We start from the raw sequence: 25,225 nt of genomic DNA, 5'->3' as shown, positions 1-25,225 counted from the left end.
TGTTAGCAACTTAAAATAAAAATTTTATTTTGGTAAATAAATGGAGATTAGGAACTTGATAATGCGGCCGGGCTAGCCCAAGGCTATTATCGCCTCCGCCAGAGTGCCATGAGCACCTGACTCTTATCTTCTTGGTGACCATGAACACTGCTGCAGCCAGGGGCGGAGCCATTAAGGCTCCAGGGGAGGCAATTGCCCCCCCTGACTTTTCCATTTCTTAAAAATTTTACATACAAATTTGTAAAAATTTCAACTTTTGTCCCTAAAAAAAATCAATGCCCCCCTGAATTATTTTATTATTTGACGTTTGCCCCAAAACTTTTAATTCCCCCCCCCCCCCCGAACTTTATTTTTGGCTCCGCCCCTGGCTGCAGCAATGAGTTTGTATGGGTATTCAGAATCGACCTGAGCAGTGTTCTCACCGGAGTTCAATCGTGTAGCCAATCATGGTCACAGATAGCATTAAAGAGGTTGCTGCAAAGGCTATATATCTGCACTGGCAACGTTGCCCTTGTGCAGTTGGCAGAGAGCATACAGTTCATATAAATTCCTCATACATAAGCCAATAGTTCATATATTTTCACTGATTTTTTTTCTAGTTGGTAAAACATAGCCTGGGAATATGAACAAATTATTAATATTGATAAAGCAATATTCATAGTAGGAAAGTTCTTATATCGATCCTTGTTGTAGCTCTATTGTGATAATTAACAATGTTATTGAGATTACGCATGTGAATTCCAAACCGAAATAGTTACATATACGCACGGTCTATGCGGAAGTATTATTCATCGTTATATGAATTCTCTTCATCATATTCAAATTCACCTATGCGTGTGGTACTCGTACACTTACAAGAGGGATAAAAAGGAGAAAAGAAAAGGAAATTAAAAATAAAAAAAAAATCCCCCCACGAGAAGAGAGCTCCTAACAAGAAAAGTAAGCCCATTGATGGGACAAAATTCATAGGAACGAACTTCCTTACATGGCTTGTCTTACGCAGCATCACTGCCTATATATGTGTGTGTGTGTATAAGTTCACATTCTATTAATTAGTTTCCCTATACCAAAACGGAGAAAATGCCTATAATAGGAGGACGACTCTCTCTCTCTTCAGCAACTACTCTTCTTCTGTCTTTCCTACTTCTAATGGTCATTCTCTTCTGCAATGGCTCAACCGAAGCTCGGATGCTGAATGCCGCTGCAAACACACCAAGCGTGTCTCTCAGGAACGGGGATTCAATTATCACAGAGAAACTTCATTTCAGGAGCTCCATTAAACACTCGGGACCAAGTCCGAGCGGTCCAGGACACAAGTTCAAGAACTTCAGGACTATCGGGCGGACTAAGAGGTCAGGGCCGAGCCCCGGTGTGGGACACTGATTAAATCACCTAGTTTTTCTTTTTTGGATGAATAATAATTTGTTTGGTGTTTTGAGACACATGTTTCCTGCATTAACTTATAACATACATACAGTTGACAGTTCATTACACTTATAACCCTAGTTTGATACATTGATCACATATAAATGCAGGGTGCATGAAATTTCTGACACACTTTTGTACTATTGAATCGCTATATATGGCTGTGTCTAAGTATATCTTGGAGCTGACCAGTTTGTGTATTTTTGTGGCCCATTTTCAGAGGTCGCGATGAATAATGTCAGTGTTTATTGCAATCTTTTCGTTTATTAAATGACAGATAATTATCCAAGTTCCTGCATATATATGATTTATTATCCGGCATGCAAGTAAGACGGTAACCTGGCCTGATGCTTTCCGGAGCATCGTTGGAGATGCGTTAGGCACAGGTTTTACGACGAAGTTCCTAGGAAATTAAGCGCCGCGTTCATGAAAGGGATACACATAGATTTGGCATCCCGAAGATTTTGGAAAGCCCCGTTTGCTGTGGCGATGCTTATACATGCATGTCATATATATGTGCTTCAAGCTCGCATGTTCGATTAGAAATACATTCGGATGATAATTTTGTGATCGATTCCCTTCGTAAGACAGATACGCATGTTTCGGAACATCACGTCCGAATTCGGAGCGACAATTTTTTTTTTTTTTCCAAAAGGCTATACGGAAGTTAGGCAATTGAAAAGACAAACTTCCGTTGGGTGCTTTTCTGAAATTGGTCAAGAATTGTGAGGCAGTGCGGCTGAGACCAGCAGCTGGAAGTGGATTTAAGAAAAGAAACTCATCTGACATCGACCCTTGAAACAAGACAGCTTGTCACATCTATTTTGATCATATGTATAGGCAGACTTCCTGATTATACGCTATCCATATGCGATGCTGAATCATCCGAATGTATTAGTTATCACAAGCAAGTAAATATTATTTAAAAAAAAAAAAGACTTCATCCTAAGAATTCCTATCCGATTGGCCAATTTGCCCATCCTTAATTAATAATGAACAGGACTCTGTGACCTAAGCATTTTTTTTTTTTTTGGTAAATATATGTTTTCTTCTTAGCTTCCGCCGAACGAGGATTATGAACTACGAGCAGGCCCAAGTACTGGGCTAGCAAAGAGAAAGTTGGGTAGGCCCAGACTTACTGTAGGCTTTCAGATGCATGCAATCCAATACTGACTCCCACGGTACAGTAGCATGCATATATGAAATGTTATACCTGCTGACAGAGTTGATCAGGTAAACAGAATCAATCACAATTCGAATTCTAAATGGGACGATGTACACACATGCTTTTAATGGGATTTATTATAGAGTCAGTGTGTATATTGTTTACAAACTCAGAGGCCGAGCACAATTGCTGTGAGCACGTAAAGTACGGTTACCAAGGCCGAATGGTTCGTTTTCCTGACTGAAACCCAACTCAATAGCAGTCCATGGAAAGGTTGTTCAGTGATGCCTTGGAAACTCGACACCGCCGTATACTTGCATGATAATGTTTGAGATCCTCAAATTTGTAAAGTAATTTTTTGAGTAAATTTCCACGATGCCCCCTATAGCTTGTGAAATGACCGGCGACGCCCCTCTTTTCAAAAATTAACCACACACTATACCTCTTTTCGCTGATGTAGTACCAAGAGAACATTCACTTTGCCACGTGGATCTCATGTCACGGAACAGCACAAACCAATCCGTTATCCAATTTCTTTACCTGAACCAAACTCTGACACAATTTAAGAACAAACAGTAGAAATCAACGAAAGAAAGGATGGTGTGCGACTAATTTTAAAATGAGGGGGTGTCACTTGTCATTTTACAAATTATAGGAGGGTCGTCGAAATTTACCCTAATTTTTTGGTGAAAATTATGAGCATATTCAGATTAAAACTGATGAGAATAATTCAATTCGAATACCAGTTTGATCTTGACCACGAGACGAATTTATCAAAATAATTTTATAAGGATAATCTTTTATATCATCCTAGGCCGAACCATACATATACATACATACATACATATATATATATATATATAAACAAATTGAGCATAATGAAATGAAGAAATTTATATACACGTATCTATGTATATATACACGTATGTATGTTTATATATATCCTTGACAGGGTTTTGCACTCAACATTCTCTGATGAAGGAGGAGAAAGTCAAAATTAGCAAATTATGGCTCGATCGGTGTTCGCTGTATGATCATTGGAATTGGTATAATTAATCTGCCTGACGATGACTTAAATCAATATCCCAATTATAAGGGACAAACTGACTGGTGAATTATATATTACTCCAATTCCAATATTCAGGTTCTCATGGTCTGTTTTCTTGCCTTATGGGAACGCTGGTGATGATGGAGTTGGTTGGTGGCCGTTATATATAAATAAATTTATATATATATATATATATATTCCCCAAGTAATTAAAATCTTTCAAATTCAAGAAGTCTTCGGTTTAATTTCCCATCTTCCTCGGACTAATTTGTTCAGAAAGGACATGAAACCTCGAGAATGAGACTCCACCACCCCAGTGACCAAGCGAGCTTCAGCCTTCCGACCCGAACAAACTCCTCGTGATTCAGCTAAAATTGATGTCGCAATCTCGACTTTGTGCGTAAAGCCATGTATGTACTAACGCATAAAACCTACTGCCCTGAAATTAAGGAACTTATTTTGTTCTTTTCTTTATTGGGCAAGAACCCCTTGTTTGCTCCTAATGAGAGGAGATCATTTATAAATTGGCATGAAGCGTGCATGGATCTTAAAAAATACTTAGGATATGAATTTTCGGTTACAAAGGAGGCATATGAGTCTAGTATATTGAGATAAAATTTATAAATATATAATAAATGGGTACAATTAGTTTCACTGAGTATCGAATCTGAGATCTCTTGGTCATCAGGAGCCTCATCGAGTTGGTTCTTTTTTCGGTTATAAAGGAGGTCCAAAGCCTAATACAATGAAAAATAAATTTTAAATAACTAATAAATGGACACAGATAGTTCCACTAAGTATCGAACCTGCGACCTCTAAATCAATGGGCGAGAGCATACATCACTATGCTACACTTTTTTTTTTTATGAATTGGTTCTTTTTTGTTTTTGGTGAATGTAACGGTTTACCAAACCCGTGATAGCGACTAAAGCGCGCCAGACTGGTCCGTTAGTAAGGCAGATATCATCCAATTAGCATATGGGGTTATGTTTGTGTCAATATATCTTACTTAGGCTTCTGCAGAATATGCGAAACCAATATATAAAACTTAAAGAGAGATAAGAACTAACTCATTGACCTAATCTCCTTCTCCCCTCCAGCTTGTTTGGCAATATCTAAAATATAATTCCTCACAAAAATAATATCTGAAGGAAAATGGAATAACACGTTAGGGCATGTAATATATCGCCAAGCAATCAGCATCTTCTGGTCCAAACGCGCCCTCACCTACCGCAGCCCCTAATAATATATAGACATACATAAGATACAGACATACGTATGTATGTATGTATGTGTGGTGTGTGTGTGTCCATTCTATAGGACATTGATGAGGGGTCACGATCACGTCCAACTTTTGCGAATCGTATACTGTTTACATTATATCAGACAAGTATTATATATAGCCCCATATATACATCCCCACAATGTAAACTCCGACCACACGTGATGAATTTCGGCTTATTCAGTAGAGAAACACATCCACGACATGTCCTTGTCTAAGCTAGTTTGTGGTTGCGATTCACCATGCATGTTATATATATATATATATATGCTTAAATATGTGCCATCCATCCTTCAACCCGGAAAACTTCTAAAAGAAACCACGTATAGATGAACATGCTATTGAGTCGTGACAGCTCATCTCAATATAGACATTCTTAATTAAGGGATCAGTCAACTCTCTTGTTGTTCATTTCCATATGTATATGTGTATGTATGATTCCATTTTCCTTTCCTGTCAAGTGTATATATATATAAGACCATATTCAGTTCCTTGATTCTCCATCCATTACATCTCTCTCTCTCTCTCTCTCTCTCTCTCTCTCTCTCTATTATCCCCTCTCTCTGAATATCTCTATAGTGAAGAAATTATGGGAAGCCTTGAAGTTGAGAGAACAACAATAGGTTGGGCTGCATCTGACCCATCTGCTGTTCTCTCCCCTTATACTTACACCCTCAGGTAAATTAATTAATTCAGATATAATTTAACTTCATCATAATTAATCTGGTCCCGTATAATTATTCCTTTGATCAACTAGATAGAGAAGCTGCATCAATTTGGAATCATGCATGGCAGTTATGTATGTATATGAACTTAACCCGTACATGTCGAGTTTAATTATTTTTCATATTGATTGATCATACTTAAATTAATTCCATGCAATACACATCGCAGGAACACGGGGCCGGACGATGTGTACATCAAAGTGATATACTGTGGAGTATGCCACACTGATCTTCACCAGGCCAAGAATGACCTCGGCATGTCGAACTACCCCATGGTTCCTGGGTACGAAAATCCTTCATTAACTATAACATCTTTCCTCGTATATGTATTTATTGTTTTAATGATTTCTGTTCCTTATTTTCCATGGAAGAATATGGAGAGAAAAGATGTCACCTTAATACCTCAGCCAAGAAAACCGACTTGAGATGGTTCGCGACACGAAACTGACGGTCTAGTTTGTCTCTGGTGTCTTACTGCAGCCACGAAGTGGTGGGTCAGGTGCTGGAAGTGGGATCGGAGGTGACCAAGTTCCGGGTCGGGGACTGTGTTGGGGTCGGGATAGTGGTTGGGAGTTGCCAGAACTGCGCGACGTGCATATCGGAGAAGGAGCAGTACTGTAACAAGAAGATTTGGAACTACAACGACGTGTACACGGATGGGAAGCCTACGCAAGGTGGATTTGCTCGTGAAATGATCGTCAATTCCAAGTAAGTCGAAAAATGGATAGTTCTGTATATATGTTTAAGATTGAACATGATTAATCATTCTCTGCCTCGCAGGTTTGCGGTGAAGATCCCAGAAGGGATGGCAGCTGAGCAGGTGGCGCCGCTTCTTTGTGCCGGTGTTACGGTCTACAGCCCCCTGACCCACTTTGGCCTTGCCAGGCCTGGACTTAGAGGAGGGGTTCTAGGACTCGGAGGAGTAGGCCACATGGGGGTGAAGATCGCCAAAGCCATGGGCCACACCGTGACGGTGATAAGCTCGTCCAACAAGAAGAAGGAGGAGGCTCTGGACCACCTGGGAGCCGACGAGTTCCTGGTCAGCTCGGACGAGGAGGCAATGAAGGCAGCAGCCGACTCCCTTGACTATATCATCGACACCGTCCCTGTCTTCCACCCTCTCGAGCCCTACCTCTCGCTGTTGAAGCTTGATGGGAAGTTGATCCTGATGGGTGTAATCAATACTCCTCTCCAGTTTGTCACTCCAATGGTCATGCTCGGTGAGCTATCGATATATTTAATCCGATCAAGTTTCATCGTAAACAAGATACGCAAAGCTTTAATCACAATGTCCTTCATGTCGATAATGTGCAAATTTGCCTAGGGAGGAAGACGATCACAGGGAGCTTCATAGGGAGCGTTAAGGAAACAGAGGAAATGCTGGAATTCTGCAAGGACAGGGGATTGACCTCTCAGATCGAAGTGATCAAGATGGACTATATCAACAAAGCCTTCGAGAGGCTCGAGAAGAATGACGTCAGGTACAGGTTCGTCGTGGATGTTGCCGGAAGCAAGTTTGATGAGTGATTAAGCACATAAGAACATGGAAGGAAAAGGAAGAATGGAAAAATCCATTGGCTGTTTGGATTCAATTTGTATTCTTGGCTTTTAAGTTAAGCATTGTGTTATTACTTGCTTTTGGATTGTCTGCCCATGTTTCGATTGTGCACAAAGGGACATGTTTGTCTGTACTAAAAGCAATCTGAAGATATGTCTAATTTGTTTCTACGGGACATATAGCCTACCTTCAATTTCTCTTCCTTGATTTCGCTCTCCAAAAATACTTGATGATGCTCTCGTCGTCGATGCTAGCAACGGTCTTTCACCCGTTTCCGGAACGGTTATTTTGCCTGCTGCACTAACTAGCATGATTGGGATTCACAGGGGTAAAACCTCATGAACCTAGTGAAGCTTCCATTCAGCAGCACACAACGCATTCTATTCCAGGGGCAGATCATCGATATTGGATGTACCGTTAAGTTGTGCCAAGTCATTTTTGAGTTATCCAACCCAAATTCTACATGCCTCCATCCATTCTTTTCCTTCGAAGCAAGCGGGACTTTGATTTGTACTATATGCATGTGATAGTTACGGTTACAAGGCAAAGATATGGTAGTTATCTTACAAGGCAAGATTGTTCATTCAGACCCTTCCCGAAGAATTGGAAGGAGCATATCAACTATCGGTTCACTATACAATTCTACATAAAATGAGAGAGGGAGAAGAGATTGCTTAGCAACTATCAAAAGGTTCTTTCTACCCCAACCCAGAATGAATTTGTATCTCAAACTTAGGGGCTAAAGGAAAATTGAAGAGACAAAGCCTACCAAAGCAAACTACAAGTGGCCGATTTTAACATTGACAATCCAAAGTCTCTCATTCCAAATGCCCGACATAACTCTGAAGCGTCTTTTTGTGTACTGAAAGCTGGAGTACCAGTGAGCCAAAAATTCGGGCGGTCCATGTGTCAGCCTCAGCAGATTATAGTCGGTGGCTAAAGTACATGTTCATGAAGTATCTCGAAGGGTTGAAGCCACTCAAAATTACTGCACCATAAATGAGAAAAGACACTGTCAGTATGGAGAGAACGAAAAGCACGAACAGCATCCTTGTGAAGCGACACTTATGTAGGCAGCTTAATGAATGAACTACTTACAAATAGGAGAAAGGACAATAACAACCCCAATTGGGTAGAGAAAGAAAGTCGTCCTCTCCAGAAAGGGAAGCACTGCAGCAAGACAGGTAAGAGGATCTCATTATGCACCATACAGTATAATATGAGAAAGAGAGAGAGATCGATCTTTAAGCTTATTCTTACCATCATAGCCTAAAAAGTTGAGATAGTGGTAGTAAGATGCAGCAACCATGAAAAGTATATTTGACAGCAGCACGGGAATGAAGCCATGGGCTACCAGAAGAGGAGATACAAAATAATGAATCACTGCCAACACAGACACTGAGCATCAGCACACAAGCATTAGGCAGAACCTTATGAGTCCAATGTGCATGGATTTGAATAAATTACCATAAAGTAACACAAACACCGGGAAGAAAGAGTTGCAGTGCACATCAAATGCATACAGCCTACAGAGAGAGGGAACAAAAAGATAAGAAATGTGGCCATGAAAGTCGTGTTCAAATTGGTTACTCTAGATAGTCAACCTTATCTTAGCAATTTGATGATTTGATCAACAACTCAATTTTGCTAAAAAAGAACTTTGAAATGTACGAGTATCCAGAAGAAAGCAGATTTCAACACTTGCCATTCGACCCGTTGCTCAACAGCATAACTACTTGGAACCTCTTCCCGGAGGTAACTGTTCGTGAGAAACCTGCAAAGAACAGTTTTAGGAGTAGAAGTCAACGAAAGCCAGATACAGCACTCAGCAAATACTCGACAGCTCCCTCATAACAAAGCTAGACACAGCACTCAGCAACTACTCGACGGCTCACTCTTCACAAAGACTAGATCACTTGAGGGGTATTACTTATTCTAAAAAGAAAGCTAACACTAAACACAGAGCAAGAAATAACACAGTAATGGCAAAGAAAAGGCTCTTACCAACATAAAGTGGCCAGTAGCACCGCAGCTAATAGAAAATGGAAAACTAATACCGAGAAGGTCACATAAACAGCGTGTGCAGCACTATGGTCATAACTGACAGAAAGAAATATAATAAATAGATCAGCACATAAGGATGCAGCAATGCCCATATATAACGATTGTATTTTGTAGCTTGAAAATAGAGGCAAGAAGAAGAGGAAAATGGATCCTTCAATCCCTCTTCTTGTTTGAACTGAACTAAAGAGAAACCTCTTATTTTCGTTAAATACAGCAGGCACTAAGATACTTACGCAGCACAATAAGCTAATGTTGCAACTGCCAAAAGAAAGCTGCAGATCACCACAAAAGCAGGATCATCACGTGCCCACTGATTTTTAGTTTCTGCAATTAGAAGCAGCAGCAAGAGAAATCAATCAACAACTTCTCAAATATGAGAACCAACTGGAAAATTCTGTCATCAGAAAGCCCAAAAAATGCACTTATGAACTGAAAGGACTCCATTCCTAGTTTATGGTCTGCTTTAAGCCATCCATACACTCAGAGTACATAACTTTTTCTCCGGTATCATTTCACAAAAAGTTTTAGAGAAGAGGAAATCACAGAGAACTTGTAATAATGGTACAAGAGTATGCTAATAAGACAAGTCATAAAATTGTATAGAGCAGTTGATATAACGACAGAAGCAGATCACAATATTACTATTAACCCATCTGAATTATAGCTTGACAGGGAACTGCACTTACGCTTGTGATACTTAGTATGCTGATAGCTGTATCCATCGCCCGATTCCGCATGCAGGGTGCAGAACTAAACTAATTAATTAAATCAACAAAACAATCTAAATACATCTTAAAGCCACAAAATAAAATCCGCTCCTAATTCATTGTATTTGAGGCAACAATAGCTGATAAACTGATGGTGATAACTGAAAAGAGCATATCTTGAAGAAGGAATAAAAACCACGTCAATCATTATAATAAGATAGTGAAGAATATACTTACACGACTTTTGGCGAGGTGCAAAGATGAAGCATCTGCCAAAATGAGTATTCGATATCCATTTGTTGCCACTACAAATGAAGATGAAAATCAAATAAGAAAAGCATGAAATAGAAGAGAATGGTACCTAGCACCGACCACACTGAAAAGAAAAATAGTGTCAATTACTGATCATGCATGAAGAATACAGGATATCTAGATGCAAATAGAGGTATAAATTTGCCTAAGGGAGTTAGCTAGGCAGGCATAGCAAATAGGTTAGTAAATAATGGACACATAAAACCTAGTAACCAGAAACTGCTTTTACAATTTGTAAGCACAACATGCACACTTGAAAACATGAGATAACGCTTCATGTGCCTAAATAACATGTAAAAATTAATGGATGATCCGTGATCGTTACAAAAACCATATCTAGAGAAACAAATCTAGCGGGACTGCAGAAGCCGCTTCTTAAGAGCATAAGCCGCTTCGTAAGAGCATACCATCCTTTTACCTTCCCTTGGTATATATTTCTTTTCAACAACATTTGCGCAAAGGTACCACATTTACATAAGATTTGCAATTAAATCATCAGAAGTTCACCATGAATCTACTAGCATTTAGATAATGCAGCCGGATACGATGACAGTTTTGAACATTTTACTAAGATCTATCCATTTTAAATTTTTAAATTTGCAGCCACTTTGCTTGACGAATTTGTAGTTTGTGATGAGAGGATGTGGAAGGCGGGATTCTTAAGATTGACAGGACATCCAATTTCGATCAGCCCATCGGTAGATGCGTCCAATCAGCAAAGATCTCCTTTCGGGTCATCAAGCCATGCCTATATGAATCGATGAGAAGCAATATCCATGGGTACCATGACAAGGTGAACTAGCGCTGCCTTCCACAGTTACCGATCAGCGAAGCAGCTGACCAAGAGATCCATCACCTCAATTATCTCATATTTCTGAAAAACCAAGGCAAATGAGCCGACCATCCCCATCGACAGATAAATACCTCACAGAGACTAGCAGAAAATGACGAAAGCTCTGATCAAGTTGAGCTCATCGAGTTTGAGTGCCGCGTAATGAAGAATGGCACTGACTAAATTATACCCCAGAATTCGACTCATGGAGTTTGATGGCCCCTTGGAGCTCAGATCAAAAGAGGGAAACAGAGTTGGATAGGGGGAGAGGGAACCTTGACGATTCTGCGAAGATACTGGACGAACATGGGATTAGCTCGAGAGGTGGAGGACGAAGCACGTCCTCTCGAGGCTGTCGGCAACATCTCTTCTTCTTCTTCTTCTTCTTCTTCTTCTTCTTCTTCTTCTTCTGCTGCTTCTTGTTCTTCTTCGCCTGTCCTTCCGATTCAGGTGACTTCTCCCCGGTTGAAGATCTGTGAGAATTTCCCAGCCGTCTCTCTCTGTCTCTGTTTCTCTCTTCGAGCTGGACCGAGGAAATGGGTCGGGCCGACCGGCCCATAACGATCTGTTTATGTTTGAGTTATTTCTAACTCGGTCCCTGAAGTTTTCTATTACGCCCCATTCGGCTTCCAATAATATGTGTGGTCTCAATTTGCTCCCTGCAGTTTGGAGGTCTATCTTCCACTTTCTGGCCAAAACTCTTGCGCGGAATAGCTGAGACTTCCCGGAAATTGTTGAAAACAAATTGAGCATGTCGGCGAAATCCGGTAGCTCGAACTCTATTAACAGCCAATTATGAATATGTTTTTCAGATTACAAAGATTATTATCTCAATCCATCACTTAGTAGATAGTGAAGGAAGAAAGTGAAAATAATTCGCATATCCTCCGTTCAGCAAGAAGATCGTGCGAAATCTCTACTTTTTGAGATAAACTCGTTAAGAAAAATCGTCAATATTTTTGTCCATGAATATTGATTATATCAATATAACCCCATTCAAAATATTTACCTCCCAAATATAGCGAGGATGTACAGTCGTAATGCAGGAGGTGAATTTATTTATAAAGAACCAAAAGAAATGCTTTTTTGGACAACCTCCGAATGTAAAAGGATTTCTTGATTTATTGATGTCGAACCCACCAAAAAAAAAAAATGTTCGTCGGTTAAATGACGCCGAAAAGAATTGATTCATTCTCACGTCGAAAAAGTTGCCCTCACTCACAACCTGCCGTCGGAGCCGAATGAGCCGTCATTCTTGCTGCCTCCTCCTTCCAACATGAAATTCCTCAGTTCAGTCCTAACCATCTCCTGCACCAGAGACATCAATTCAACCCCAAAAGACGCCGTCTTGGGGTCCCCGCCGTTTGTTAACGGATTGACTTCACGGCGACCACCACTCTCTGGGGCCGATGAGCTGTCTTTCTCCAGCAACGTGCCCGAGTGGGTCGAGTTGCTCCCGGGCAGCGACAGCGTCAGTAGAGTCGACGGGCCATCGTCCGGTGTCGCCGCCCAGCCTGACTCGTCTATGAATGGAGGAACCGCAGCAGAGTCGCTGACCCCAGATGCCGACGTTGTGCCAGGGCTTGGGCTGCTGCCGTAGTCAATGCAGAGCTTCTTCTCTGGCGGCTGCTGGGTGGCAGTGCCGGCTTGCTTGCGCTTCAAGGTAGCATTCCAGTGGTTCTTGACCGCGTTGTCGGTCCGGCCGTTCAGGAGCTTCGCGATCGTGGCCCACCGGTTTCCGTACGTTGCATGGGCCCAGATGACGATCTCGTCCTCCTCTGGGGTGAACGGCCGGTGCTCGACCTCCGGGGAGAGCTGGTTGCACCATCGGAGCCGGCAAGACTTGCCGGACCGCCCCGGCACCGACTGGCTTATGAGGGACCAGTTCCGAGCGCCGTGGCGCTGGATGAGTTTCCTGAGCAGCTCGTCTTCCTCTGGGCTCCACGGACCCTTCACCCGATCGGATTCTCTGTGGGTTGACTCCATCGGTGAGAGGATCCTCGGACCCAATCCGATATCGATTCAGTTCATTCTTGAATTCATATATAGTTTGTCTGCTGCTGCTGAGAGAAAGCAACGGAGGCAGAGGAGACGAATAGGTAAGAGGAAGAAGGAGAGGCTGGCTTTATATGGGATTTAACATTTACTCTCTCTCTCTCTTTTTAATTTAATCAATTCAAGAAATAAATTATTATGGAGGAATGCGTTCGTAAAATATGTACATTAGGCAAAAATGTACGCTTACTCCATACATATCGGGGAAAAAGATTATTTCTAATGTTGTCAAAAGATCTACGACACGTAACGTAATTAATAAGACTCGCGCAACTTATGCTGATCATCGTTATATTGACTGTCACGACGTTTGAATTCAGTTGCAGAGGAGTTTTGCTAGATAAGAGCGGCAACAGTCATGGAAATCATTTTCAGCAAAAGTTAAATGTATGTGTGATCGATCCTATCTATTCGTATTTGATTCAATTCAATTCAATCTATTAAAGGCGCATCATATCATAGTAAAATAATAAGTCGGGGGGGGGGGGGGGGGGGGGGGGGGGGGGGGCGGGGGAGCGAACCGGTAATATTTTCATAGTCGGTTTGTTGATTTGTTAAGTTTGTTTCAAGCTGTCCCTTAAGAATGTGCTGCCACTAAAATCTCGGGAAATGGAGAATTTATGGAGATTTTTATAATTTTATAATTTCAATTTTAAGCCGTTGGATTCCTTATCGTGCTCATAGCGGTTAAGGAAGTTGCTTGGTGGATACTATTTTATTTTATCTAGCAAAAATAACACTATGTTACTCTTATATATATATATATCTACAAGAAAATGGCAATTATTTTATTTCAGCACCCGGACATTTTAGAAGTTATAAATACAGCCCCCGACAACTTTTGGACTGACCCACGGGCCTATCATGATCATCCAAATTTGGCATTTGTGTCACCGGGTACAACAAATCCCACTAATTTCTGTGATTCCTCATTTACAATAAACTCTTATTTAAAAAAAAAACCGTTTGAATTCATCTCACACCACTCCGCTTCGCTTCAATTCAATTTATAAATGAATTATGTTGTTTGAAATATTCATTGATTTAATCAAAATGAATTGGATAAGTATTGTTTGGAATGCTTTTTAAAATGAAGTAATCTATTTATAAAGGACTTGACATCTAAAATTAAGCTCGTAAAACAATTGATTGAACTCAATTATGGTAAAATCTTGTTGATTTTGCCTTATTTCAAATCCAGTGAAAATCTTGTATTTTCAATCTATTTATTTGTATCTTTTGTAATCTAAACAGCAGAACTCAATTGAATTCTTCCCCAATGATTTGAATTATTATGCCATGTAAGGGAATTTCAAATAGAGCGAGGGTGTTGTTTAAATTCGGACTCTATAATGGTTCTAGCCCACTTATGGCGTTAGTCTGACATTGATAAGAGTTAAATTGCCAATCTTTGACAAAAAAAAAATAAATAAATAAACAAACAAATAAATAAAACTTGAGCATAAACAACAATAGATGAAATTGTATTTCTTCCCTCTGGAAATCTCTAATTCCTATCCGTTTTCGAATTCCGACCAACAAAAATCTCTATTCCAACTTTCCCCATAATGCTGCCATCCATAAGGCCAGCATGACAGAAAACACGAGAAGAGCAAGAGGTCTCTCGTTTCCATTTCTTAACTATAAAATCCGCATTCAAGTATTGTTGTAAATTAAATTGTACGTCACAGGTAGATAATCTACATATTTTTGTACTTAACTTGTTAAGAATACACAACCAATAACAGAAGAGGTTTCGGAGACATGAGCTAGAAATTACCGAACCGATTTACTTCGAGGAACCTTTCGGGCTGCTTGGGATTGTATGGTGGAGGTGTGGTGGGGCTACCAAACTTGTGAGCTAACCTTCATCTTCCTTGGCTGGCTCGCCTAACCATTTGTTCCGCATGCATCCCGAAGAGCAATGTTTTGGCAAGGAATAGCTATTGTGGCCCAATTCCATCAGAGTTGGCATTCCTTCAATTGGGAAGGCTTTTTGGGCTCAGAATCTAAATTCTTAATCCGGCAACATTCCCCTTATCGGCCCAAGGAAAAAAAAATCTCTCTAGTCCAATCAGATGTGGCATTCTCCATTTTCAACATTTTCTTGTAGACTTCAAATATTTTTCATATTTATCTCTTCTTTTTTTTTATTTCTTCTCACATCCTTCTAGAAAATTTCAAACTGAACATATCTTAGCCTTTTTCTTTACCCTAACATTTTTCTACAAAATTTGAATGGGGCATTTTGGTCTTTGTAGTTGCATAGGGTGGGTAATTTTGTATTTTTGTCCACGCTCCCCTACACATTCTCTTAAATCAAATTTCATAATTGCAATTCTCTTTTCCCTTCTTACATCCAACCAAATAAACCAGGTTATAAGTAATCTTAAATCCATTACATATTAATTTACATTACATATCTACTACATTTATGACTCATTATATTACAGTGAATCAAACGTATCATTAGTAATTCTGCATCTCAAAACCTAGAAAAATAAATTTTATATTGAATTATACTAATCTCATTGAATAAATGGAAGGACCCATTTGAAACTTCGCTTTAGGCTACAATTCGTCTTGGGCCGTTCCCCAGTCCCTCTATTATACTTTGCAAAGTCTTCGACAAAAAAAATAAAAATAAATAAAACTTGGGCATATGCAACGACAAATGAAACTGTATTTCTTCCACTAGAAATCTCTAATTCCAATCCGTTTTCAAATTCCGACCAACTGAATTCTCTATTCCAACTTTTCCCAGAATGCTGCCATCCATAAGGCCAACATGACAGGAAACACGAGAAGAGCAAGCGGTCTCTCGTTTCCTTTTCTTAACTACAAAACCGACATTCAAGTGTTGTAAATAAAATTGTATGCCGCATGTAGATAATCTACTTTTTTTTGTACTTAACCCGTCAAGAATACACAGTCAATAACAGAAGAGGCTTCGGGAACATGAGCTGGAAATTACCGAACCGATTTACTCCAAGGAACCTTTCGGGCTGCTTGGGACTGTATGGCGGAGACGTGGTGTGGTGTGGCTACCAGGCTTGTGAGCTAACCTTCATCTTCCTCGGCTGGCTCGGTTAACCATTTGTTCCGCATGCATACCGAAGAGCAATGTTTGCGCAAGGAATAGCTACTGTGGCCCCATTCCATCAGAGTTGGCATTCCTTCATTTGGGAAGGCTTTTTGGGCTCAGAATCGAAATTCCCAATCCGACATCATTCCCCTTATAGGCCCAGGAAAAAAAAAAAAAAGCACCTCTCCAGTCCAGTCAGATTTGCTATTCTCCATTTTCAGCATTTTCCTGTAACCTTCAAATACTTTTTTTATATTTATCCCTTCTTTTAATTTTTTCTCACATCCACCAAGAAAAATTCAAACTTAACATATCTTAACCCTTTGCTTTACCCTAACATTTTTCTACGAACTTTGGATGGGGCATTTTGGTCTTTGTAGTTGCATAGGATGGGTAATTTCGTATTTTTGTCCACACTCCCTCTATACATTCTCTTAAATGAAATTTCAAAACTGAAATCCTCTTTTCCCCTATTACATCCAAACAAACTAACCGAGTTATCTGTAATCTCAATTCCATTACACATTAATTTATATTACATTTCTATTAATTCATGGCTTATTACATTACAGTGAACCAAATGCATCATTAGTAATTCTGCATATCAAAAAATAAATTTTATATAGAATATACTAAATCTCATTGAATAAATGGAAGAATCCACTTTGAAACTTCGCTTTAGGCCACAATTCGTCTTGGCCCGTCCCCGATGAGTTTGTAAACCAGTTTTGAAGTTTGAAAGAATTCCAACATCCCAAAATTTCTATGAGACAATAGGAGATTGAGCGGGACATGCCGAGATCAAAGTCCTGGCTGCCGCTGGACTGAGACTTGTGTTAAAGGGGGACAACAGAGTGGCGTGGTCGAAAGATCTTCGTGGAGTCGTGTGCTGGGTTAGGTGAATCCATGCCCAAGATTAGGGTCGCCGTGCAAAACGGAACGAAAACTCAAATTCGGGGCACATTTTTCAGCGATGTAAAGTTGAGGGACTAAAAGGATATAAATTTAAAATTCATGGGCAAGAATGAAAGGATTTCCCTCACCGGGGGCAGATGGCGAGTAGATGAGGAGACATCCTGAGTACGTCAAAACCTCTCTCTCCCCCCTCCCAAACCGAACCCTTATTTCTACTTCAACGGGAAATTTCCAGTTTCTTGGACTAAATTAGGGCTTTCTTGGACAATTACTTTGATCGGAATAAGGTTCTTGAGCAGCCATGTCGACGGGCAATCCTCGGGATGGCGACTTGCAGCTCGTGGCGGCACCGGAGACGGCCAAGTCGGTGGCGCTGCCGCCGCGCCCTCCGACAGCCGGCGGAGGTGCATCCAACGCGATCGTGGAGTACTCCGCGCCTGCTTTGCAAGAGGAACAGGAGGACTTGGAGGTTAAGCTTCGCCGTATCATAGAAAACGTTCCCGTGCGTGTTAGCAACACCTCCGGTAGCTCTGCTGGTTCCGGCTCCGGCGACTTTCACCAGGTAATTTGATTTTCCAGGAGATGGATTGCAAGCCATGCGTGGTGTTCGTTTTGTCTGAACTTCGTCTTTCTGTCGAATAAATTGATCAAATACTCGTTAGCATCATATCGTTCTGTGCGCCGGTTAAAAGGACAATTTTGTGCAATCTTTTGCTCTTTCGTGAGGGGTGGCTTTCTCTTTGGCACTTGTTTGGTGGATTGAGGGGGAAAATAAGATCTGAAGGAGAATAAATTTATCGTGGAGACACTAGATTAGTTGATAGGAAGAACGACATCTTACGAGTGAAGAGGATATTGAGGGTGCTGCTTAAGGTTGTTTAGTTGAGAAGTGAGAAGTGAAGAAAGAATATTCTTTCGTTGCTTGTCCGACAATAGCGAATGCAGTTATCGGTCAATGGTATTTCTTGCAGTAGATGAACTTATTTCTAGTGTAGGATAGATTTAAGGATCTTTGGGAAGAGAATGCTGTTGTTCAAAGATTCTGTTGATCACAAACAGAAATTGAAGACCAAGTACGATGTCTCGGACTGACTCATTTTTTGATTTCTTGATGGTACTAGTAAGTGTCACACAACCACTTATTGGATAGTGCAGCTTGGTGGCCGATTTGAGCTTTGAGTTTGCATATTGTGTTTTTGAGAATGCCTAGGAGAATTTGGAGCTTAAGGTAGAAAATTCTAGGTGCTGTACCACTCCTGAGGTGGTTAGCTTTGACTACTATTACTTCTCTTAGAAGATGTTATGGAGTAGATAAATTTGATGGAAAGCTTGTTTCCGTTGGAGGAAAAACGAGACACTTGGGATGTGAGTATCCGGCAAAGAGGGATGCTTCTCTGTTGGTAAGGCCAGCGGGAAGCACGTGGCATCCTGTAGAAATTGATACTGCACTGACGCGCTTGCGTTGGGGGGCAATGGATTGCTGAATACTATGTCGATTGCACACTGCGAGATGGGTGCCCCAGATTACGATCAGTGAAATGCGTCTCGTTTTAGGGATAATGGGGCACGGATTGATTATTTCTGCTACTCTTGTACTGGCTTGTTTTCTTTGTCAGATTTGTCAGCTTTGCCCCTTGATTTATGATCTGTCATGGATTGTGGCTCATTCTCCTATTCCTTTATCACTAATAATGTGATCTCCCTTGCTTGCAACAGTATCGGCAGATGCGGAGGAAAGAACAAGACAGGCTTGCGAGGATGGACGTGGACTACCAGAAGAGGAAAGAAATGGCTGAATTTATTCGGAGAAGGGAGGAGAGGCTTAAAGCAGCGGAGGACCGAACAGCAAAGAAGCGATTGAAGCGCCAAAAGAAGAAGCAGAGGAAGAGGGAGAAGACGAGCAAGGTTACAGTCACTGCAGGAGGAGAGAACCTGAAAGAAGAAGAAGAGTCTTCCGATGGCGGAGCAGAATCTGATGATGCCAATGTAACTCCGGGCTGAATACCCTTTTTTAACTCGATAAATCAAGCATCAGAAGGTTTTGTTAGAGCTCTTTCTGAATACTCCCTCTCTCCTCGAATATTACGGCCTGTAATTGTTCAATTTAGTATAAAGCTGTCGGTTTACCCTTTTATAAACTGATCTTTATGTTCCTCCCAAACATGAAAGTGATTCAGAGAAACTTAATAAATTCATCTGTCCTGCAAGGAAATGAAAAATTAGAAACGTTTTCTGCCAAAACTTGATCATTCACAGAACTGTTGTATGCGCGATGTATACCGAGAGGCAATGGCTTGGAGATCCTCTTCAAGAGTCTCTCCATTCAAAATTGCGAAATGCATTGACACACTGGATTGGGTGAATAATTTAGCAACATTGGCAATCCTCAACTGTAGGTTGCGTCACTGCCTAAGCAGCCCATATCATGACAATAATAAGAACTGCTGAAAACATCTGATTAAAGTGCGGGATGATTTTGACTAAAACAAATCCTCTTAGGGGAATTCTAGATATTATGAAAAACTTCAGGGGGTAAACTCTAATTAAAATTCTCTAGAGCAAATGTCAGTACGGATTATTCGTATAGACCATTCCCCCCCCCCCCCCCCCCCCCCCCCCCCCCTCTCTCTCGGGCTCTCTGCAACAGTGAACCGATTCTGCAATTCACCGTTGATCTGGAAGAGGTAGCCATGGGAGAATCCGATCCGCCTCGTCGCCTATCCGTCCATCAAGCTCTCGGCGGCGGCTCAGGTTCGCTCTCCCCTCCGTTGAGATGTATCAATCTGCGAGTGCGAGTCTTTCTAAAGCTGGTGATTGCGTTTCTTTTTTCCGACTGTTGATTGCACTTGCATTCTCAGCTCAATCGCGTCTGTTCCATTGCGAGATTAGTCTTGTTCCCGACATTGTTACGATCACAATCGTGGTTTTGTATCTCATCTCCGTTTCACATTCCGTCAAGAAATTCAAGATGATCATTTCTATCTTGTCCGTGTAGTCTTTGATTGGTTCGATTAAACTACTTGGCAGTTGCTGATGTGTTTCTGTGGAGGAGATGGTTCGGGGGGTCCTCGGTGCTAGTCTCGGCAAAGATGGTTTGGCTCCTGTTCGAGAGAAATGGCTACAACCCCTTAACATTTGTGGCCAATGGTCTCTTACTTCTCGTCTTGATACTCTTCTTCTGGGCTAAATCTGCTTCCCTTCTCAACAGGTACTTGCAGTTTCATCTTTCAATTTACTCTTCATAGGCTATTCGGGTACGCTTAGATCAGCAAAGTTTACAATGAGAACTCGTTTGACCGAATAAACGAATGCAGACCATTGCCTGCCCTTCCTAATCTGGAGATTTCTGAGAAGTCTATCACCAAGGTTACCAATGTGCTGTTACAATGGATTAACTACGCGCTGTCCATTGCACAAGACATCACAGTCAATCACAACTTGAAACTCTTCGCTCAGGTCTGGCATGGCCATCTCTAGATATTTTTCCGGGCGTCCCATTTGTTTCTTCTCGTTGTTGTTATGAGAAGATCATTCCTTGATGGGGTGGCTTCAAGTTTTCAGGTCTCGTGTGGTTTGTATGCGCTATATTACATTGGTGGCCTCTTCAGTTTCCTAACTTTTGCTTATATAGGTAAATTTACGATCTTCACTTTGTTAGGCACTGCTTAATTCATATGATCCCGTGTGATTAATGTTCAATGTTCTGCTTCCTGCAGGGATAATTCTTTTATTATCTGTTCCTGTTTTCTACGACAAGTGTCAAGACCATGTCAATGACAAGCTGTGTGTTATACATAGATTTGTACAGACGCAATACAAAAAGATTGATGATAACATCTTGAAGAAGATTCCACTGCCATCAAGCAAGGCAAAGAAGGTCCAATAGGCATGTCTACTTTCTTCAACCCTAAAGGTTTCTCTGTTTGGATTAATACAGTTCTAATTTTTCGAGCATATGTATGAGGTTCTGAGCTTAGAAGTCTTTGTCTTTCATTATACTCAATTTGTTGTTAGAAGTTACCTTTTTCTGCTTCTTTTTTTGTGTAAATTGATATTAGTCAGCTGATCACTAGCCATTTCAACAAATCTTGGCTTAGAGGATGTTTGGGGATTAGTTCTTAGACTATAGATTTTGTTTGGATCACTTGTAGAGAAACACCATTGTCATTTAGGACCTTTTAGCATCAAAACTGCACTAAAGAAAATGGATAGACATGGTAATAGAGAACGATGAACGACGCATTTATTTTTGTTGCACTCTGGGTTGCTTCATCGTAGTTCTCCTTAAGATCAACTTGTCTTTATGGAGTAAGCATTGAAGTTTTACTTGGATTATCCTGCAGGACACTAGTGCTTCAGTCAGTGATCAGGGTGTGAAGATTGTTTGGTTTGGATATGTTCAGGCCTCCTGTTTCAGTTGGAGACAGTCCCATCAGATTCCACAATTTTTGAAGAGCTATCTTCGATTGTTCCATTGTTTTCCTGGCCATACCCATACACGAGTTTTGTAAGCATAGTGGCATCATCTTGATGGTGATTTTTTCAGCTTTTTCCATCCTTCGTGATGTGCAATGTGAAACTTTACTTTGTGAGTAAGAAAACGTGACTCCTGGAAAAATCTGAGTCTGTTGTCTCTCATCACGTGTAATCTTTGACATCATGTCACAACATAACTGAAAACCATTGACTATTCTTCCTTCAGACAAGCTAGAGCTCAAGCACTCTGTTTCAGTAGAGGTACATGACTACGGAATTCAAATGATTCACATTCCGCTTGTACATTATCACTACAAAATCCTTACAGCGAAAGTATGAAACATCTTTGGCAACACAAAAACATGCATCTTACGCAGTTTGAGGCATCGGAATGGCTTCTGTTGGAGGTACCGTGACTGACCGTAGAAGCTCCAATGAGAAAACAAGGCCCAAGAAATGAGAAAGGATGGTATTTGCTGATGCCTGAGTAAATGAATAGAATGAATATTGGGTCACTAAGCAAATTGATTCAGAACAGAGCACAAGCTATTCTGTTTGACTGACGACTAACTCCTGTAAAATTTTTCGATGTAATCTCCATCATTTTGCTCGCACATAATATGCAGCTTCAGGATGAACATTCAAAATTATGATGGAGGGGTGACATCAAAAAATTTAACTGGATCTTGGGAACTACATTGTTACAAATTAAAAGTGGATAGCTAGCATCATGAGCAGTAAAAAAGTTCAAGGAACTCTGAAACGCTACAGAGACAACTATCGAAGATCACATTAAGCCCATAATCTTGGACAAAAAATTGGAAAGACATGGGGAATTGTGCTTCTTACCTGCACGAGGAATACATCTAACGCGAGAACAGGGCTGTAACCGGGAGAGATTCCTTGATAGTAAGGGTTTGCTGAGGAAGTGAGAGCTTTTGCAACCAACAACCCTACTGTGGCTTGCATGCCAAGGATGGCAGCACCCATTCCTAGTAGATTCAATACTATCCCATTTTTCAAACTCTTCACCACATCGGCACGAGGTGGGGCCTGTCAACAGCTAAGGGGTATGGATCATCACGTTTTTTTAAAACACATATGGGGAATTATCTACTTGACATCCATCACCACAGAACAATCAAATGCATTTACAGGAAAACAAAGAACAGTGAACTGCAGGCTTCTAATACACTAGCCTTCAAAAGTTGAGAAGAGGAAATCATGAATGCAAAGCGGATAATGGAAACTAACATTAACATTAGTGCAATTAAGCCATGCAAAGCATGATATACTCAGAGGACCCCTGCACGTGGACGAATTTGGATTTTTTTAATACATAGCTAAGGTTTATACCAGCAAGCAGATCATTTTGCCCTGCAAAATGCCTGTACAACAAAAGGATCAAGGAGAAAGTCCCTACAATCCAATTGATGTTACAACAGTGAGGGAGTGGTTTACCTTTGAAGGATCATTCGCAGTTTTGCGAAGCTTCTCTGAAAGCCGAATGTAACCAAATGACCAGAAGATCGAGATGAAAGCAGCAGCAATCCCACCAGCAGTGGCATAGAAAGTGGCTGGTGATGTGATCTTCCCAGTAATTACTACAGAAAACGAAAGGATAACAGCAGCCACCACAGTGCACACGAGCTGCCCCCAGAATCCTAAATTCCCCAACCTCTTGAAGTACCTCGAAGTGTTCTCTAATCTTTTCGCTACCTGCACCGCACATCATACAAAACAAAACATTCTTATTTTCACAACCCGATATTTCACTTACTATCCCCTTACTACCCCTTTCAACATCTCTTTCACCGGAACATCCCAACTTCATTCTGATTTTAAGGCTTCCCTAATCTGACAAGACAAAATGCATCACAGGAAGCTGCAAATGGTACAATGTAAGCCATTTTCATTACAAATCACTTTCACAGCATCCTCCTCGGAAATCTGAGTCTTGTCGGAGACGAAATTGGCACGAATCAAGACACAAATGCAATCTCCGCAGTTTCCCAATTGCTTCTAACACCAATTCCTAACTCGCTCCGTTACAAGAAATTTCCGAAGTTAACTGTTCAACGGCTCAGAGTGTAATTTTGTCCAAAGTAGCTAACTTTACAGAAGCAGGATAACGTCCTTCGGATGAAAAATCAGAGACGAAGCCCAATTTCTCTTCCATTTCCAGCATTTTCTCGGCTACCAAGCAGAAGCATTAAGCAAGAGCGCGAGGTCGGAGAAAATCACCTGAGAAAGCTTAGCCTTGTCTGAATCGTCACTTGCGGGAGCGACCGGAGAACCTGAGGAAGCGAAGAACAGCTTGGATTCTCTGTTCCGGAGACCGCGATGAGACGACAGGAGAAATTCAGGAGAGAAGAGATTAGACTTGTAGGGTTTAAGGTCACAGAGAGAGTGTGGAGAGGGGAGCGAGGTGCTGCATTTGACTGGGATCGGCTGCAGCCGGCGGAGGTGGCCCGGTTGCCGGAAGCCACCTACCACCGGCGAGGACAATGCGCCGGAGGTCGCCGCCGGCAGCAGTAGCGTCTGCATAATTGGGTTCAAGTGCGGCGAAATGGACAGCCGAGCACAAATAGCCGCAACAAACGAATTTTTTCTTTTTCCTCAAAATTCTGGGGCTATTTTAATAATTTTTATAATAATTCAGAAATACACAAAATTTCGAATTTGTTTCAAAAGTTACTAATTCTCTAAATTTTAACATCAAAATTCACAACATTTCATTCTTTTTATCACATCTATCAAATCGTTAATTGCTCCGTTAAATATGATGATATAACATATAATGGCGTGCACGTGGAGAATGAATTCCGGTCATTTTGGACGAAAAATAGTCTAGAAATTCTTCACAAAGTTTGACGTGGAGAACCATTTCCTCCATATTATTTTTATTATTGTGCTAGAAATAATAGATTTGTTTCTTCCAATTTTGTCGGACTGCAAAGGTGTGTTTGGTTTTAGAATTAAATAGAGTTGAGTTTTGATTTTAAATGGATTGCAATGATTGTATTATTGAATTATGAGAAAAAGTATGAAAAAATAATGAACACATTAAATAGTTGAGAGAATTTAGTATTAAAAATTGAATTAAGTATAATGAAATTGTATGTTGGTTTATATATGGGGCCCACTTTTTAAATTAGGAGAGTTGATTTTGGTTGTGTAGTGAATAGAGTTAAAAAGTTAGAATTAAAATCTTAAAATCAGATTGAAAAATTAAAGGGGTGCAAAATTTCTTGGTAATAAGTCTACGCCAGTTCAAATCCGCAATGGGCCCAATGGCTGGCCCTAATAATACAGAAACGAGCCATTCGTCAGTTTATTAAAAGTTTTTTGGGCTTCGAAGCCCAAATTGCTCATTCCATTTAATGCATTAGAGAACAGCTTCTGAAAACCACAAGATTTGCACTCTTGTCTGTAGTAACATTTGGTTCATAAGATCCGAAGAGGATCCCATCGATGTGGTTAGTATGTCGTCGCATTACAACACAATGTCGCCGGTTATGAAAGATCAGTCCGATGGAACAGTGAATAATACATGATATGTTAGATGTTCACTGG

The 25,225-nt window shown here is 40.7% G+C and overlaps 6 protein-coding genes across 8 annotated transcripts; 3 read left to right on the top strand and 3 right to left on the bottom strand.

The window, feature by feature from the left end:
* Positions 1–5,424: 5,424 nt before the first annotated feature.
* On the top strand, positions 5,425–7,389 carry LOC116196367 (probable cinnamyl alcohol dehydrogenase 1). The gene is made up of 5 exons (XM_031526044.1): positions 5,425–5,598; positions 5,815–5,928; positions 6,126–6,353; positions 6,426–6,865; positions 6,970–7,389. Exons 1-5 carry the CDS (start codon positions 5,510–5,512, stop codon positions 7,170–7,172), a joined length of 1,074 nt encoding a protein of 357 aa, XP_031381904.1. The 5' UTR covers positions 5,425–5,509; the 3' UTR covers positions 7,173–7,389.
* Positions 7,390–7,739: 350 nt separating this feature from the next.
* Positions 7,740–11,621, bottom strand: LOC116196369 (protein unc-50 homolog). 2 transcript variants are annotated; one of them, XM_031526048.1, is made up of 10 exons: positions 11,394–11,621; positions 10,212–10,279; positions 9,954–9,979; positions 9,501–9,591; positions 9,208–9,303; positions 8,909–8,977; positions 8,671–8,729; positions 8,464–8,586; positions 8,302–8,373; positions 7,740–8,191 (listed from the first exon to the last, which is right to left on the bottom strand). In XM_031526048.1, the coding sequence occupies exons 1-10, from the start codon at positions 11,481–11,483 to the stop codon at positions 8,127–8,129; spliced, it is 759 nt and encodes a 252-aa protein (XP_031381908.1). In that variant the 5' UTR covers positions 11,484–11,621; the 3' UTR covers positions 7,740–8,126. The 2 variants fall into 2 exon arrangements, with proteins under 2 accessions (XP_031381908.1, XP_031381909.1); XM_031526049.1 differs by lacking the exon at positions 9,208–9,303.
* A 527-nt stretch (positions 11,622–12,148) lies between these two features.
* On the bottom strand, positions 12,149–13,243 carry LOC116196368 (transcription factor MYB73-like). The gene has a single exon (XM_031526045.1). The coding sequence runs from the start codon at positions 13,102–13,104 to the stop codon at positions 12,337–12,339; it is 768 nt and encodes a 255-aa protein (XP_031381905.1). The 5' UTR covers positions 13,105–13,243; the 3' UTR covers positions 12,149–12,336.
* Positions 13,244–17,320: 4,077 nt separating this feature from the next.
* LOC116193695 (PRKR-interacting protein 1) lies at positions 17,321–19,315 on the top strand. Its single transcript, XM_031522438.1, has 2 exons — positions 17,321–17,735; positions 18,890–19,315. The coding sequence occupies exons 1-2, from the start codon at positions 17,475–17,477 to the stop codon at positions 19,172–19,174; spliced, it is 546 nt and encodes a 181-aa protein (XP_031378298.1). The 5' UTR covers positions 17,321–17,474; the 3' UTR covers positions 19,175–19,315.
* Positions 19,316–19,789: 474 nt separating this feature from the next.
* On the top strand, positions 19,790–21,863 carry LOC116197074 (reticulon-like protein B11). 2 transcript variants are annotated; one of them, XM_031527092.1, is made up of 6 exons: positions 19,790–19,924; positions 20,201–20,381; positions 20,488–20,629; positions 20,735–20,804; positions 20,890–21,059; positions 21,517–21,863. In XM_031527092.1, exons 1-5 carry the CDS (start codon positions 19,864–19,866, stop codon positions 21,057–21,059), a joined length of 624 nt encoding a protein of 207 aa, XP_031382952.1. In that variant the 5' UTR covers positions 19,790–19,863; the 3' UTR covers positions 21,517–21,863. The 2 variants fall into 2 exon arrangements, with proteins under 2 accessions (XP_031382952.1, XP_031382953.1); XM_031527093.1 differs by having other exon boundaries at positions 20,890–21,086.
* On the bottom strand, positions 21,834–24,262 carry LOC116197073 (protein TIC 21, chloroplastic). Its single transcript, XM_031527091.1, has 4 exons — positions 23,894–24,262; positions 23,111–23,368; positions 22,499–22,702; positions 21,834–22,132 (listed from the first exon to the last, which is right to left on the bottom strand). Exons 1-4 carry the CDS (start codon positions 24,194–24,196, stop codon positions 22,019–22,021), a joined length of 879 nt encoding a protein of 292 aa, XP_031382951.1. The 5' UTR covers positions 24,197–24,262; the 3' UTR covers positions 21,834–22,018.
* Between the last annotated feature and the right edge of the window lie 963 nt (positions 24,263–25,225).

The sequence above is a fragment of the Punica granatum genome, chromosome 2, assembly GCF_007655135.1.
Source record: "Punica granatum isolate Tunisia-2019 chromosome 2, ASM765513v2, whole genome shotgun sequence".
Taxonomy (NCBI): Eukaryota; Viridiplantae; Streptophyta; class Magnoliopsida; order Myrtales; family Lythraceae; genus Punica; species Punica granatum.
The sequence above is the reverse complement of the archived record's forward strand: the minus strand, read 5'-3'. Positions and strand labels throughout refer to the sequence as shown.